We start from the raw sequence: 14717 nt of genomic DNA on the forward strand, positions 1-14717 counted from the left end.
TGAAAAGCTTTCACTGTTACTTTACAGTAACTATAGTATATCTTTTTATTCATAAATCTGTGTTATCATAGCCCGGGGAATCATGGCTGCTGGAGGACGGCTGCCATTCAGTGCTGTGCCATCCCAGCGGGGCCATAACCATGCAGAACCACAAAGTCAGCTGTGATAGACTGGAGCCACCGGCCTGCAGGAACAACATGCTGCCTGTGAAAGTCCAGGAGGCCTGCACCTGCCATTGGGAATGCCCATGTATGTACACTTATAGGCTTACTTAGTCAACTCATTGGCCGCCATTGATGGCTAGCAGCGCATGATTGCTGCTAGCCCTCCTAGTCAAAATTGATGTCTAATGCCGTCAATTGCACTGAAAGATTCACAACCAGTTCACAAGTTCTCTCGGTTTAAATTAATTGGACGTCTGTCGTTGTTAATGGCTGGTAATGAGGTAAGTACTGAAATTTCAAAAATAAAAACCAGCTTTTATTGGAGGCAATGGCCAGAAAGTACAGTGCCTTGCAAAAGTATTCGGCCCCCTTGAACCTTGCAACCTTTCGCCACATTTCAGGCTTCAAACATAAAGATATAAAATTTTAATTTTTTGTCAAGAATCAACAACAAGTGGGACACAATTGTGAAGTGGAACAAAATTTATTGGATAATTTAAACTTTTTTAACAAATAAAAAACTGAAAAGTGGGGCGTGCAATATTATTCGGCTCCCTTGCGTTAATACTTTGTAGCGCCACCTTTTGCTCCAATTACAGCTGCAAGTCGCTTGGGGTATGTTTCTATCAGTTTTGCACATGGAGAGACTGACATTCTTGCCCATTCTTCCTTGCAAAACAGCTCGAGCTCAGTGAGGTTGGATGGAGAGTGTTTGTGAACAGCAGTCTTCAGCTCTTTCCACAGATTTTCGATTGGATTCAGGTCTGGACTTTGACTTGGCCATTCTAACACCTGGATACGTTTATGTTTGAACCATTCCATTGTCGATTTGGCTTTATGTTTTGGATCATTGTCCAGTTGGAAGATAAATCTCCGTCCCAGTCTCAGGTCTTGTGCAGATACCAACAGGTTTTCTTCCAGAATGTTCCTGTATTTGGCTGCATCCATCTTCCCGTCAATTTTAACCATCTTCCCTGTCCCTGCTGAAGAAAAGCAGGCCCAAACCATGATGCTGCCACCACCATGTTTGACAGTGGGGATGGTGTGTTCAGGATGATGAGCTGTGTTGCTTTTACGCCAAACATATCGTTTTGCATTGTGGCCAAAAAGTTCAATTTTGGTTTCATCTGACCAGAGCACCTTCTTCCACATGTTTGGTGTGTCTCCCAGGTGGCTTGTGGCAAACTTTAAACGAGACCTTTTATGGTATTTCTTTGAGAAATGGCTTTCTTCTTGCCACTCTTCCATAAAGGCCAGATTTGTGGAGTATACGACTGATTGTTGTCCTATGGACAGACTCTCCCACCTCAGCTGTAGATCTCTGCAGTTCATCCAGAGTGATCATGGGCCTCTTGGCTGCATCTCTGATCAGTTTTCTCCTTGTTTGAGAAGAAAGTTTGGAAGGACGGCCGGGTCTTGGTAGATTTGCAGTGGTCTGATGCTCCTTCCATTTCAATATGATGGCTTGCACAGTGCTCCTTGAGATGTTTAAAGCTTGGGAAACCTTTTTGTATCCAAATCCGGCTTTAAACTTCTCCACAACAGTATCTCGGACCTGCCTGGTGTGTTCCTTGGTTTTCATAATGCTCTCTGCACTTTAAACAGAACCCTGAGACTATCACAGAGCAGGTGCATTTATACGGAGACTTGATTACACACAGGTGGATTCTATTTATCATCATCGGTCATTTAGGACAACATTGGATCATTCAGAGATCCTCACTGAACTTCTGGAGTGAGTTTGCTGCACTGAAAGTAAAGGGGCCGAATAATATTGCACGCCCCACTTTTCAGTTTTTTATTTGTTAAAAAATTTTAAATTATCCAATAAATGTTGTTCCACTTCACGATTGTGTCCCACTTGTTGTTGATTCTTGACAAAAAAATTAAATTTCATATCTTTATGTTTGAAGCCTGAAATGTGGCGAAAGGTTGCAAGATTCAAGGGGGCCGAATACTTTTGCAAGGCACTGTATTTCAGTTTTTATTCATTTTAATGTCATTATTTTATTTAACATTGTATGAAAAGAGTGGTACCTCTACATACGGAGTTAATTCGTTTTAGGACCTCGTTTGTTAGTGGAAATGGTCGTATGTCGAGCAGGATTTTCCCCATAAGAATATATTATAATTCCATTAAGTCGTTCCACAGCCCGAAAACCTACACTAAATCCTTAATAAACACTGCTGTTACTACTGCAAATAGCAATTATACAGAGCAAAACAAATACAACATAAATAAAAATGAGAATAATATTATAATAATAATACCTGTAATAATGTAATAAATCGGGTTTTAATGTGACAGATGTATTTTTGCGTGGTGTACCTGAACGCACAACGTGGCTGTCAGCGTGAGGGAGGACTTTTTACTTTCACTTTACATGTTCAGCTCCGGCGGACAGTAGGCGTGTTGTACAAGTTCTGAAATAAACAGTGTTGGGAATAACGCCGTTATAAATAACGCTGTTACATAACGGTGTTATTTTTTTCAGTAACGGGGTAATCCAACTAATTATTTTTTACACCATTACAACGCCGTTAACGTTACTGACGGTCAAAAGCTGTGTGTTACTTACTCTGAATAAATTGAAGAAACTACCAGCCGTAGCGAGTCTACTCTGCTCTGTTTATTTGTCATCCAAGACTAGGGGTGCGTTCAGGTTCAAGAATAGCGCACGTGTTTTTTTTGTGCTTTTTCTTTGCAAAGATATACCACACGGGACGTGCTGGCACTCTGTTTCTTTAATAGCACATGTAACTTCAACATTAACACAAACGTACGGGTCTCGGCAGGCTGTGTCTCTAACTCACTCCCGCCTCATGTGAGCAAAACAATATTGGCGCTAGGGGTGCAACGGTTCAGTTAGCCCACGGTTCGGTTTGAACCTCGGTTTTGGGATCACGGTTTCAGTTCGGTTTCGGTTAGCTTTTTGCATCCTTTTTTTTTTTTTTTTTTTTTTTTTTTTTTTTTTTTTTTTAAACTGCCTTTATTTTGCTTTTAAGAAAATGAAATAAACACTTAAAATGTAAACATTTTCGACTGTTCAAATGCCTCTTAGCTTTTTGGCTAGTTTAGTGACTGACTACTGAAATACACACACAGTAGTAAAAAAGTTACTTGGCAAAGTAACTGGTGTTACCTTTCATGTTTTTTTTTTTTTCTTCCATTTTTTTCAAAAAAACAACAACAACAAAAACATAGTAACCTTTGCTATGTTTTGAGGTCATTTAATGTTGTGAATCAACCGTTAAAGTTGATCAAATTTCTCCCGTTTTTGCATTAGTTCCCTTCTGTCTACTTTCGACATGTGAAAATTTTAAAACTGTTTCATCATTTAAAGATAGACTCAAGTCAAGATATTGCCGATTCAGGAGGATAAAAAGTTACTTAGGTTCACTAGGAAGGTTCACTACAGCAGAGCCTTTCTGAGAAGTTTACTGCTCTAAAATGGTGGCTGTTTACTAACGCTACCGAGTCTGTCATTTCACATGTAGTTCTATATGCATGAGATATCTAGGCGTAGGTTGTAGGCTGTGGGCTACAGTCAGGAAATATTGGAGCCACCTAGCCTAGCATCGCGTTTGCTACAGCCTCACAACAAACACCCTTCCCTCTCCGTGTCTCTGACTTTTCTCGCGTCATTAAACCAACGTATTAACGAACGGAGGGAAAAAAAAAACGTAATGCACGAAAAACATACAGATTATGAACGTAACGTAAGGCGTACACATTTAAAAATCAGTGCTCACTTGTACAAATTACGCCGAGACCGTACAACTTCACAGGTATGAATTATAGTGGACCGTCACAGTTAGGTAGTAGCACTCTGTAGCACGGGACATCCAACTATCATTGGTCACGGCGAAACTATGTGCTTTAGCGAAGTCTTCTTCGATGGCTTTGCGTGCCATTTCATAAATGTCATGGAATACGTTGTTGGAGAAATATGTCCGCAAGGGAACAATGTAACGCGGGTTAAGCGTTGCAAATAAATTAACGAAGCCCGCTGTGTGTTTTCATTGGTGTCATCTCCGGGGTTGTCCTGCTCTGAGAAAGTGATATCTGTGCATGATGCCGGCTGAGGTGCCGGAGTCGTGTTATAAGTGTTGCAATTAGCATAGGGAACAAGCGCTGAGCAATGCTTGCAAATTTTTTTTTTTTTTTTTTCTTCGATATTTTCTCTCCCTCCGCAATGTAGTCTATGGGGAAACCGAAATGTTGCCACACCGCAGATTTGAAAGAAGCCAGTGCTTCCTCAAAATTCGGTCTCTCCACTCCTCCGCTTGCCATAGCTTTTTGTTTTCTTTCTTGTTTCACTTTCACTTCGCTCGAAAGCGAGAGAGGGCGTTAATTGGATTCTATTACACAGGTGCTTGACAGCAATCGGACATGTATTTGCGGCGGGGCGGGAATTTCTCCACAGCTGTGCTTCACGTCACACACAGGCACATAGAGCTCGACCAATTCATTCCACAAGCGTTCGGAATAAATTAATTGCAAAACCGAAAAGGCGCGGTTCATAAAGGCGTATTGAACCGTACAGGCCGAACCGTACAGTTTGGCTTTAAACCACAAACCGTTGCACTGCTAATTGGCGCCATGTGCACTTTAGGGTGCCTCGGAAAATTCTGTATCAGAATATTACAGCACGTACTTCTTATGACTCCAGGCTGTTTGTCCCTGCTCATTCAATTAGACAATGCTTTCCAAAGCTTGCTAACGTTTCTGTTTTTGCTACAACTGAATGCTAGCCTCATTCCCATCCCCCACTGTCAGCCAGCAAGAATGCTGCTTCCATCTTGAGGACGGCAGACGCTTTGAGGGTGATGGGAGGAGTAGGGGGACGAGGCTACCTGAATGCACCATCTGGATAGATGCGATGGAAGTGATTGTGATTGGCTGTTAGTTAGAGGTGTGCATCGGCACTGCCCTCACGATTCGATTCGATTACGATTCGGAGGGCCACGATTCGATCCGATTTGATTCGATTCAGAGGGTCACGATTCGATTCGGTTTGATTCGGCAAAGCATTGCGATGCATTAAAGCCTGGGATGCATTACAATTCTAAAGCAAAGCATATTTTTCGTGAATCATGAGGCAACACAAGCGGTCAGACATTTAACAACTTTTTATTGGCTCTTGTGTCACTCCTGGTTGAAGTCAAATGAAAATACTTTCAAATATATATATATTTAAAAAAAAAAAAAAACTGATCACAGCATTTAATTAGTGCTTTGAATGAGACCAGGGCTTTCTCTTTTTTTTTTTTTTTTTACACACATTAGCAGCCTTTCACACAGTGCAACATCTGAACTCCTGTGCAAAATCAGTAATAACAGTCACTGTATTTTAGTCACAACGACCCATCAATAAAAATATTCAAGTAAATATTAAAGAAAACGACAAAGAAAATATTGTAGTGCGGCAGCATCTTTAACGCAATATCAATCCACGGATCAATTTGCAAACAAAACATCAACTAAATTGCAATGTAGAACAAAAGTAAAATGTAGGTCTAGCCTATCTTATATCTATAATATTTCTCGCTCCCTCTTTCTCCGTTTCAGCCATTGTTATGTTATGTCCTATCTCTCTGCTCTCTCGATTACATCTGCGCTTGTCTGTGACGTTACTCCGGTGAGGAAGCGGATTTGGGTTCCTCGTCCCCCCTGCATAGAGGTTAGATCTTGTGCCCGAACCCGACCCGAACCGAAATGTTAAGCATTCACGTTTGGATGGGTCGGGTCGGGTCGGGCCGCCGCGCCAGACTAATACATTATTTAAAAAAAAAAAAAAATGCGCAGAGGGCTGTGGCGCAGCCCTCTTTTTCTTCTTCTCCTCCTGTTATTTCGTTGTGTGAATGCTTTTATAATTCTCATAAAAATATGTAGACTATTTAAATATTGAGTAAACTTGCGTTTTTTTCCTGCCAACTGAGAATTCGTTACGAAGACACTTTTATTTATGCACACAAAGGCAAATGTGATCCTTTTGAATCTTCTCTGTGTGTCTGTAAAACCGTGTTTTTTTTTTTTTTTAATTAAACTTTCCCAGCGTTATTTCGTTGTGTAAATGGTTTTAAAAATATGTAGACTATTTAAATATTGAGTAAACTTGCGTTTTTTTTTCTGCCAACTGAGAATTCGTTACGAAAGACACTTTTATTTATGCACACAAAGGCAAATGTGATCCTTTCGAATCTTCTCCTCTGTGTGTCTGTAAAAATGTGTTTTTTAAAAAATATTAAACTTTCCCAGCGTTATTTTGTTGTGTAAATGCTTTTATAAATCTCTTAAAAATATGTAGACTATTTAAATATTGAGTAAACTTGCGTTTTTTGTCTGCCAACTGAGAATTTGTTAGGAAAGACACTTTTATTTATGCACACAAAGGCAAATGTGATCCTTTCGAATCTTCTCCTCTGTGTGTCTGCAAAACCGTGTTTTTTTTATATTAAACTTTCCCAGCGTTATTTCGTTGTGTAAATGCTTTTATAACTCTTATAAAAATATGTAGACTATTTAAACAGTAAGAAAACTTGAAGAAATGAAAATAAATTGCTGCTGCTGCTGCGTTTTTTTTTTCCCGCATCACTCGGCTCGGGCATGCAAATCTAGTTAATTGATCTGGCCGGTCGGGCTTCAATACCAGCGGGCCGTGTCGGGTTGGGCTGGAATTTTTTAGGCCCGATCTAACCTCTACGGGCTTGCTTTGAATGTAAAGTAGCTCTCTCTACAGGTAAACATGAGAATAACAATACAAATGGGGAAACCAAATCCATTGCATCACCGGAATTGCGCAGGGAAGATTTTTGAACGTACTTATATATTTTAAAATGCGCTGAATCGATTCAGCGTGTTGCCCGCATCGAATCGAATCGTCCCTGCCCCGCATGGGGATGCATCACCGCATCGATTATTGTTGACACCCTTACTGTTAGTCATGTGTCATGGTAAGCCTATCAGGGCCAATGTTTTAACACACAAACCGGAACAGCGTGTGCGGCAAACACACACAAGCAAAACAGATGCAGAGAAATATGATGGCAGAGCATTCAGAGGAAAATTTGTCCTTTAAGAGGTGGAGATATAAACACTATTTCAAGTCAAAATACTTGAAGTACAGTAGGCTATGTCTACTTGACCAGTTGTCTCAGGTTGTGAGAGTTAGATTTAATTGATTAAACTCACTTTATATCGTTTACTGTTGATTGTTATTTCATTATTTTGTTTACTGTTTATTTTTGTTGCACTTCAAGTGTAGGATAAATCTGTTGCTGGTGAGGTGCAATAAATATTACAAGCTTCTATAACACAACTACCTGTCTGTTCTTCTCTATTCAACTGACTCTAATACTGCTCAGACAATTTCAAATTCTTTGACATACAACAACTTCTTTTTAAGGTAACGGAAATAATTACTTTCCCTGGTAACTAGTTACTTTTACAATAGAGTAATTCAGTTACTAACTCAGAAGAAGTAGTGAGTAACTATAACTAATTACTTTTTTAAAGTTACGTGCCCAACACTGGAAATAAATTATTAAAAACATAAGGAAGCTGGCGATTTCTTTGGTGATGTTACAATAATAATTGTCACCTTAACTTATAAAGTCTGGCTGAAAGGAGGAGGACCGCCAAGATCATAAACCGTCTACGGCCATATTGTGGAGCCAGTTCACGGATGCGCACCCCATGCTCATATTTTTTGACCGATTCCAACTTCACTTCAATGATAAGCCTCACCGTTTTCCTTTTTTTCCCCACCTGCACTAACATTGTTGGAACCCATGTTGATTTTTCTCACAAGAAAATCAGCCATGCGTCTGAAAAGAAAGAAACTGCGGCGCTCTCATAAATCGTCATATTTCGAGCATGTCGTCGGATGTAGAAACAAATGGCGAGTCCAATTTTACGTCGGATGTCGAAAAGACCGTGTGTCAAAGCAATTGTATGTAGAGATACCACTATATAATTGCTATTGATTTATTTTAAAAGTATACAGTATACTGTAAAATAATATATAGATTAATACATAAAATACAAGAGTGATTAATAATAATTGAAAAATAATAATAATAATAATTGAGACCCAGTGTCCACTTATGTGAATATTACATTTTGGGTCATGTAGGCCACACTTGGATTTACCAAAAGTAAATATTGTGGCCTGCATGACCCAAAATGTGATGCTCACATAACTATATGCCAGGTCTTTATTGGGTTTTTATTATTATTATTATTTTTTTTTTATAAGGATGGATTTATATGCCATGGTTTATGTGACAAATCAGATAGCTTCTGATTTATCTGTAATTTACGCTTGGTTGTTTTGTGTACTTCACTCTAAATACACTCTTAGAGAATATGTGTCACTTCAAATATAAATGGAAATTGAAACAAATACAATCAGAGCATTTATTTAGACTCAAGGACTTTGACGATTTATAGTCTCTCTGGCTGTTTCCCCGCTGAGTGCTGACTGTGAATGTTTCTGTTGACAGGCATATGCATGGGCAGCTCAACCAATCACGTGGTGCGTTTTGACAGCTTGCCACTCAGGCTGGATGCGGAGGGCCTGTGTTCCTATACCCTCCTTGCTGTCAGCGAGGGTTCAGAGGTCACGCTTCACAACGGACCTTGTCAAGACTCCAAACAGTATAACCACGTTTGCATGAAAGCCATCGAGGTGACGCATGGGTTACAAAAAATCCTACTGAAGGACGATATTACGGTAAGTTGAGTTAGTGGTGTGCAAAGTTTGGCACCTTGGCATCTTAAAATTTTCTTTTTCTGACCCGCAAAGAAAATTATTTGGACAGCCATAGCTTACAGAGTTATAGTAGCATGAAACGGTTTGGGCACCTCTGACAATTTACATTTCAATTACTTACAAAATGAAATTGCTGATCCAAACACCTAATGGTATATTGATGAAAATAATAGAAATTGTTAGGGGTGCCAAAACGTTTTCAACTCACTGTATATAAAACTCAATTTGTGCAGGTGTCAATAGGACAACAGGAGATTTCATTACCGTGGAGGCATGCAGGTTTGGAGCTTGCTCGTTACGGAGGAATGATGCTGCAACTCAAGTCTGACCTCGGCTACGTTTTGACGTTCACGCCACAGAGCAACGAGTTTACAATCACGCTGCACAATTCCAGCATCAGCGGTCACACTGCTGGACTCTGTGGTAATTTCATGAACAGCACCAAACACATACATTTACTTAAATATTGGCCTGTTCATGTGTGGGAATCAACCTACAATTGTTTTACTTTCGTTTATTATGTTACATCACAGGGGCCTGCGGCGAACAATCCGTCAACATTCTCTCGTTGCGTAACGGCAGCCCCGCCTCCGACCAGATGAACTTCATCTCTGACTGGATGGTGGCTGGTGACAGGGGCGCGTGCGTGGCCAAAAGCCCGGTGGTGTGTGCCTCCGGAGCCGCTATGGGATGTCAGGTCCTGCGCTCGCAAGTGTTTGAGGCCTGTCACGCACACATACCTGTTCTGATGTTCCTTACCAAATGCGAGGAGCAGGCTTGCCAGGAGTCAGATGTGTGCGAGCTCATTTCTGCGTACGCACTCCTTTGTAGACAGAGAGGGGCTTGTGTAAACTGGAGAAGCCCCCACATATGCCGTAAGTCTGATATGGGAGCAATTATTTATTAGGCTAATGCTTGAGCATTTTTCACTTCTCCAAAATGTTCAATTTTTGGGGGGCATTCTGCATTCCGGAGCGGCAATTTTTACAATTTTTGTCTAAGGATTCCACAGTTTTCCTCATATTGGGAGTAATTTTTCATATTTAACTAATTATACTTCCACCTGTCCAGAATACCTGTCCAGAATACCACATTTTCCTATTTTACATTCCATGTCAGACTTCCAATTAAACGCCTTCTCTTGCAGCCTTCCACTGCCCCGCCACTATGGAATATCACGCGTGTCACACAGGCTGTGTTGAAGACTGTGACAGCACACAGCTGTTGCGTGGTGACTGGTCGGTTGCCACTGGTAACGCTTCGTCGTGTACAGACACACCCACTGAGGGCTGTTTCTGCCCGATGGGGACAGTTCTGCATCATGGAGATTGTGTGTCACCAGAGAGGTGCAAGCAATGTGTGGACCATCGTGGACGCTCATATCAGGTTCGACTCATGAGATGGTATCTGTCATAAAAAAACAAAAAGTCAAACTGTAAAATAGCTCATTTTCAAATTCGCAGGAGTATACAGGCATGAAAATCTCTCACCTTTCGGCGAAATTCGCCGTTTTGAAGTCAAAAAGGGCGACCTACGTGAATCGCGTAGATCCGAGGAGAAATTCTTTTTGGGGGGGGGGGGGGGGGGGTGATTAACTTAGTACGTAAACTGAGCACTTAAGAAATCCAGTCAGCAAATCCTTCTAGATGCTTCACTGACGGGAACCAATCATCGACCCAAACTGCGTTCCATTATTCCAATCGCGCGCACTCTTTACGTGTACATGGAGTGCTTGGAGAGCCTTTGGTTGCATTGCAAATCCAGAGCGGGGCAGACCAAAGCGCAGCATACACACTTGCCTGTATTTGCCAGCAGATTGAATTTGGTGAGTAATGCTTTCAATCGTTTTCATATTTTGCGATATAATAAAGTTACTGCTATTCGTTGCAGCTTGCAATGAACACTGCCAGAGCTAGCCAAATCTCCCGTGAAAAAATAGCTCCCGTTAAATTGGCGTCAAGCTCGTGTATTTAGCGGTAATATTAACGAAGAAACGCACTGTTGAGTCAAATTAAGCGGCATGCTCTCAGATGGAGTGGGGCGCCTCGCATCCTTCCCGTCGTCCGCCAGAGACACCTTATTTTCGGCTGGGACTTGAGCTGACGGCCGGTGTCGGCACAACACCGGCCCGACGAGTGGTGGGAATGACTCTGGCTTCTTAAAGCTTTTCAGAAATACAGGGATCCCTCGTTTTTCGCGGTTAATGGGGACCAGAACCCGCCGCAATAAGTGAAAACCGCGAAGTAGCGCCCCCCCCCCCGCCCCCCCCCCCCCCCATTTTTTTGTGCGTGTTCAATGTATTTATTCAGATTTTACATTGGAAAAAAGATACATATATATGACATGTTTTTTCACTTTTTTCACCAAAGTATCATTTATAAATGGGTTTCAAGCACTTCAAAATGTAAGAATTAAGATAAGTTTTAAACATGTTACTGCCCCACCGAATTATTTTTTAAACAAGAATAAAGTTGTAAGAAAATGCTTGGCTTTATTAAATGCTTCATAGTGAGTCTACTCAAACCCTCTCAGGCTTTGTTAAACGGTGATTGACACATGTGCAAAGTTTTTCTTTTTATATATATATTTTTGTTTGAAGCAACTTATTTGATTGAATAATAAAGACACAAATGTCGTAGCCAAAATGTGGCCCAAACGCAAAACAACATTACTTCAATGGAAAAATTTGTTTCAGTCAAGAAAAATAGTTTTCAAATGTTTTTTTTTTGTCTCAAATTATTTTTGCAATCAAAAACAATTTTTTTTGTTGAAGTGACTTTTTGGGGATTAAAAGTATATCCTGTATTTTGATTGAAGCAACTTTGTTTTTGATAGAAGTAACTTTGTTTTTTGATTGAATAACAAAAACACAAATCTACCTCCATCGTTATTGAGAGAGAAAGAAATTAAGAAAGCTTTAAAACTAAAAGCCACCGGGGAGGCTGTTTTTTTTAATTTAAAAAAATATATATTTATATTTCATTACATAAACATGCCTCGTAGGGAAATGAGATTGAGGGATAAAAAAAGGAGTTGGATGAGGCTGCTAAAGGCAGTGGATACCTCATCAGCTGGGTGAATAGCAGACCTGGTAAGAACAAGTTTGCAAGGATAGTCGGGTATTAAATACAATTATAAACACAATTACAATGTTATTTTTCTATAAGATTTTATGTCATTGCTTTATTAATCATTAGGTGCTAGAGTTGTTAAGTATGGATAATAATGAAATAATAGTTTTGAGAAAACTGTGCTGTTGGTGGCTCAGTGACCATCTGATGTGGTTTGTTCTCAGATGAACAAGTTGAGGAAGGAAGTTTTGATGCAGAGGTTGAAGGAAGAAAAGAGGCAGACTGACTGAGTCACGGCCAGAAAGTGTTGATGGCAGTTTTGATTTCTGTTCACTGTTGCCCCCTCCCAATTAAAGTATGTCACAGTCGCAGCCAATTATTATCTAAAGCTGGTTAAAATTGAAGTTCTGTTGTTTTAAGGTGTATTAAATACTTGTTCATGTGCCCCTTTTGATCTACAAGCACCTGCCCCTCCACCGGTCTCTGCACGGCCCTGCTGAAACACAGTATGGGTCGACAGAGCTCAATATTTTGTTGGGGTGTACAGTGTACTGGAACATATTTCCTCCACACCCTTCTCACCTTTTTAACCCCTGACCCATTTTCATGCCTGAGTATAATTTACAGTGATCCCTCGCTACTTCACCATCAAACTTCGCGCCCTCGGTCCATCGTGGATTTTTTTTTTTCGATTAAAAAAAAAAAAAAATACAGATGAGCTGTCCCGAGTATCGCATATTCTCACTCTAGCTCCCTCTCCCTGCTCTCTGTTGGTCAGGCTGTGAGTGCACTGGAGTTGCTTATTAAAGTTAATGATGATTGACAGCTGTTTAATGTTTGAACTTTCCAGAGAAGCGGATTTCGAAGCGCCACATGCGTCACTCATCGTTTAACTTGTTAAACAGTTGCTGTGGCAACTCATTATTTGTAAGTGAGCAGCTTGAGCGGATTTGAGTGGACTCACTCAATGAAGCATTTAATAAAGCCAAGCATTTTTCTGCTTTATTCTTGTTTAAAAATAATTCGATGGGACAATAACATATATATATATCAATATTATTACATTTGAAGTGCCTAAAAACCATTTATGAAAATATTTATACGTAAGGTTTTTTTTTTTAATTATTCTTTGGGGGGAAAAAGGTGAAAAAACATGTCTTCTGTAGATGTATATCTCTTTCCAATGCTAAATCTAAATAAATACGTTGAACACAAAAAGAATGTTGTCCCGGGCCTCAGTACCATAGGGGCCCCTGAATTCCCCTTAGTTATTTTACTTTAAATTAATATACTGTGTTTCCTATTTATTTAAATCATTATTTTAATCAATATATGCTTAAAAACGTTTAACATATTAAATATTTCAAATATACTGGATATTTTTTCCTTTTTTTTGTACGATGCCCCCCCTTCTGTCTTAGCAGAGAATGGTTTGACTCCGCTCTGGCGCACTCAAGGCTACACTACGTACATAGTAGCCTATTGAGCTGCGGTATGACAAGATATGCTGCTCGCGTTGAGCCGAGGAGAGAGAAGGCAATGGGAGATCAGGGATGTATATTAGTCTGTGGAGAGCAGGTGCGTGAGGCTGAACAGACTCGGGTCCGGCAGCTGGATTTATCTTGGGTTTACAACCCACTGTGTATTATAGCAACTGCTACACACGTCCACACACGTAGCACACTGCTATGCATTTTCTTGTCTTTGCCATATGGCGGAATATTGCTGCCTCTATTCTGAGCGAGCAATCATGGATTTTGATTGCTGCCTCTATTCTGAGCGAGCATTAATGGATTTTGACCACAGAAAACACCCCTCCTGCTCTCGCTCAATTTCTGCACACCTGTGCTGCTTCTATTCTGAGCGGGCAAAAATCAGAGAGCTAGCAGAAGTACACTGGTGGGCTGTTTGCCCTCCGCTAGCTCTCTGATTGGTTGGCTTCGTGACACGATAGTAGCGTATGCTCAACTGAGCGCGCAGAGGAAAAAAACTGACGAGCACAGGAGTCCAGAAATTTAGCGAGATCAGAAGGCATGCTCAAAATCCATTTTTGCTCGCTCAGAATAGAGGCAGCACAGGCGTGCAGAAACTGAGCGAGAGCAGGAGGGGTGTTTCCTGTGCTCAAAATCCAGCAATGCAGCAATATAACACCTTATTGCCAGTGACTGTAGCTGGAGGAGAGCGAGCCTTCAGTAAAATGATAACCGTCAGCTTGTTAAAAAAAAAACGGATTTCACTGATGTTATAAATGACCTTGCTGTCAAAAAAATCTAGACGCATCACTGTTTGAGGGCTTGATAACCCCAGGGATGTGGCGGGGGCAGGCACAGGATGTTTAGTTATACTGTTTTGTTGCTTAGCATGCAGGCATAGCACTCTCAGTTGTATATACAGCCTACATGGGACAATAGATGGAAATTGTTTGTTTATATTGTGTCATATCACATTACGATCCGTTAAATTTCACTGTCCATCTCAAATTTAACAATTTGAAAATTTACACTGTCATTGCTTGCAAAGCATTAAAAGTACTGCGTATGTTGTCGTGACAAGCGGGTGGCAGGGGTTTGGGGTGCCTATAATAGTCTCTTGTCCCCGGGTCCCTGCAAGTCTGTTGACAGCCCTGATTATATAATATAATTATAATTATATATTAATAATATAATTTATTATATGCTTTAAATAACATTATAGCTGTATGATAA

The 14717-nt window shown here is 40.5% G+C and overlaps 1 protein-coding gene across 1 annotated transcript in view; it reads left to right on the plus strand.

Moving 5' to 3' along the window:
* Positions 1–14717, plus strand: part of vwf (von Willebrand factor) — a 58368-nt gene that overhangs the window by 27252 nt on the left and 16399 nt on the right. Inside the window, exons 35-39 of the mRNA XM_057837203.1 lie at positions 72–249; positions 8673–8902; positions 9175–9364; positions 9475–9816; positions 10089–10327. Of these exons, the coding sequence (XP_057693186.1) occupies positions 72–249; positions 8673–8902; positions 9175–9364; positions 9475–9816; positions 10089–10327 (1179 nt within the window). The remainder of the gene's footprint in view (positions 1–71; positions 250–8672; positions 8903–9174; positions 9365–9474; positions 9817–10088; positions 10328–14717) is intronic.

This window comes from Corythoichthys intestinalis, chromosome 5 (assembly GCF_030265065.1).
Source record: "Corythoichthys intestinalis isolate RoL2023-P3 chromosome 5, ASM3026506v1, whole genome shotgun sequence".
NCBI classification, from domain to species: domain Eukaryota; kingdom Metazoa; phylum Chordata; class Actinopteri; order Syngnathiformes; family Syngnathidae; genus Corythoichthys; species Corythoichthys intestinalis.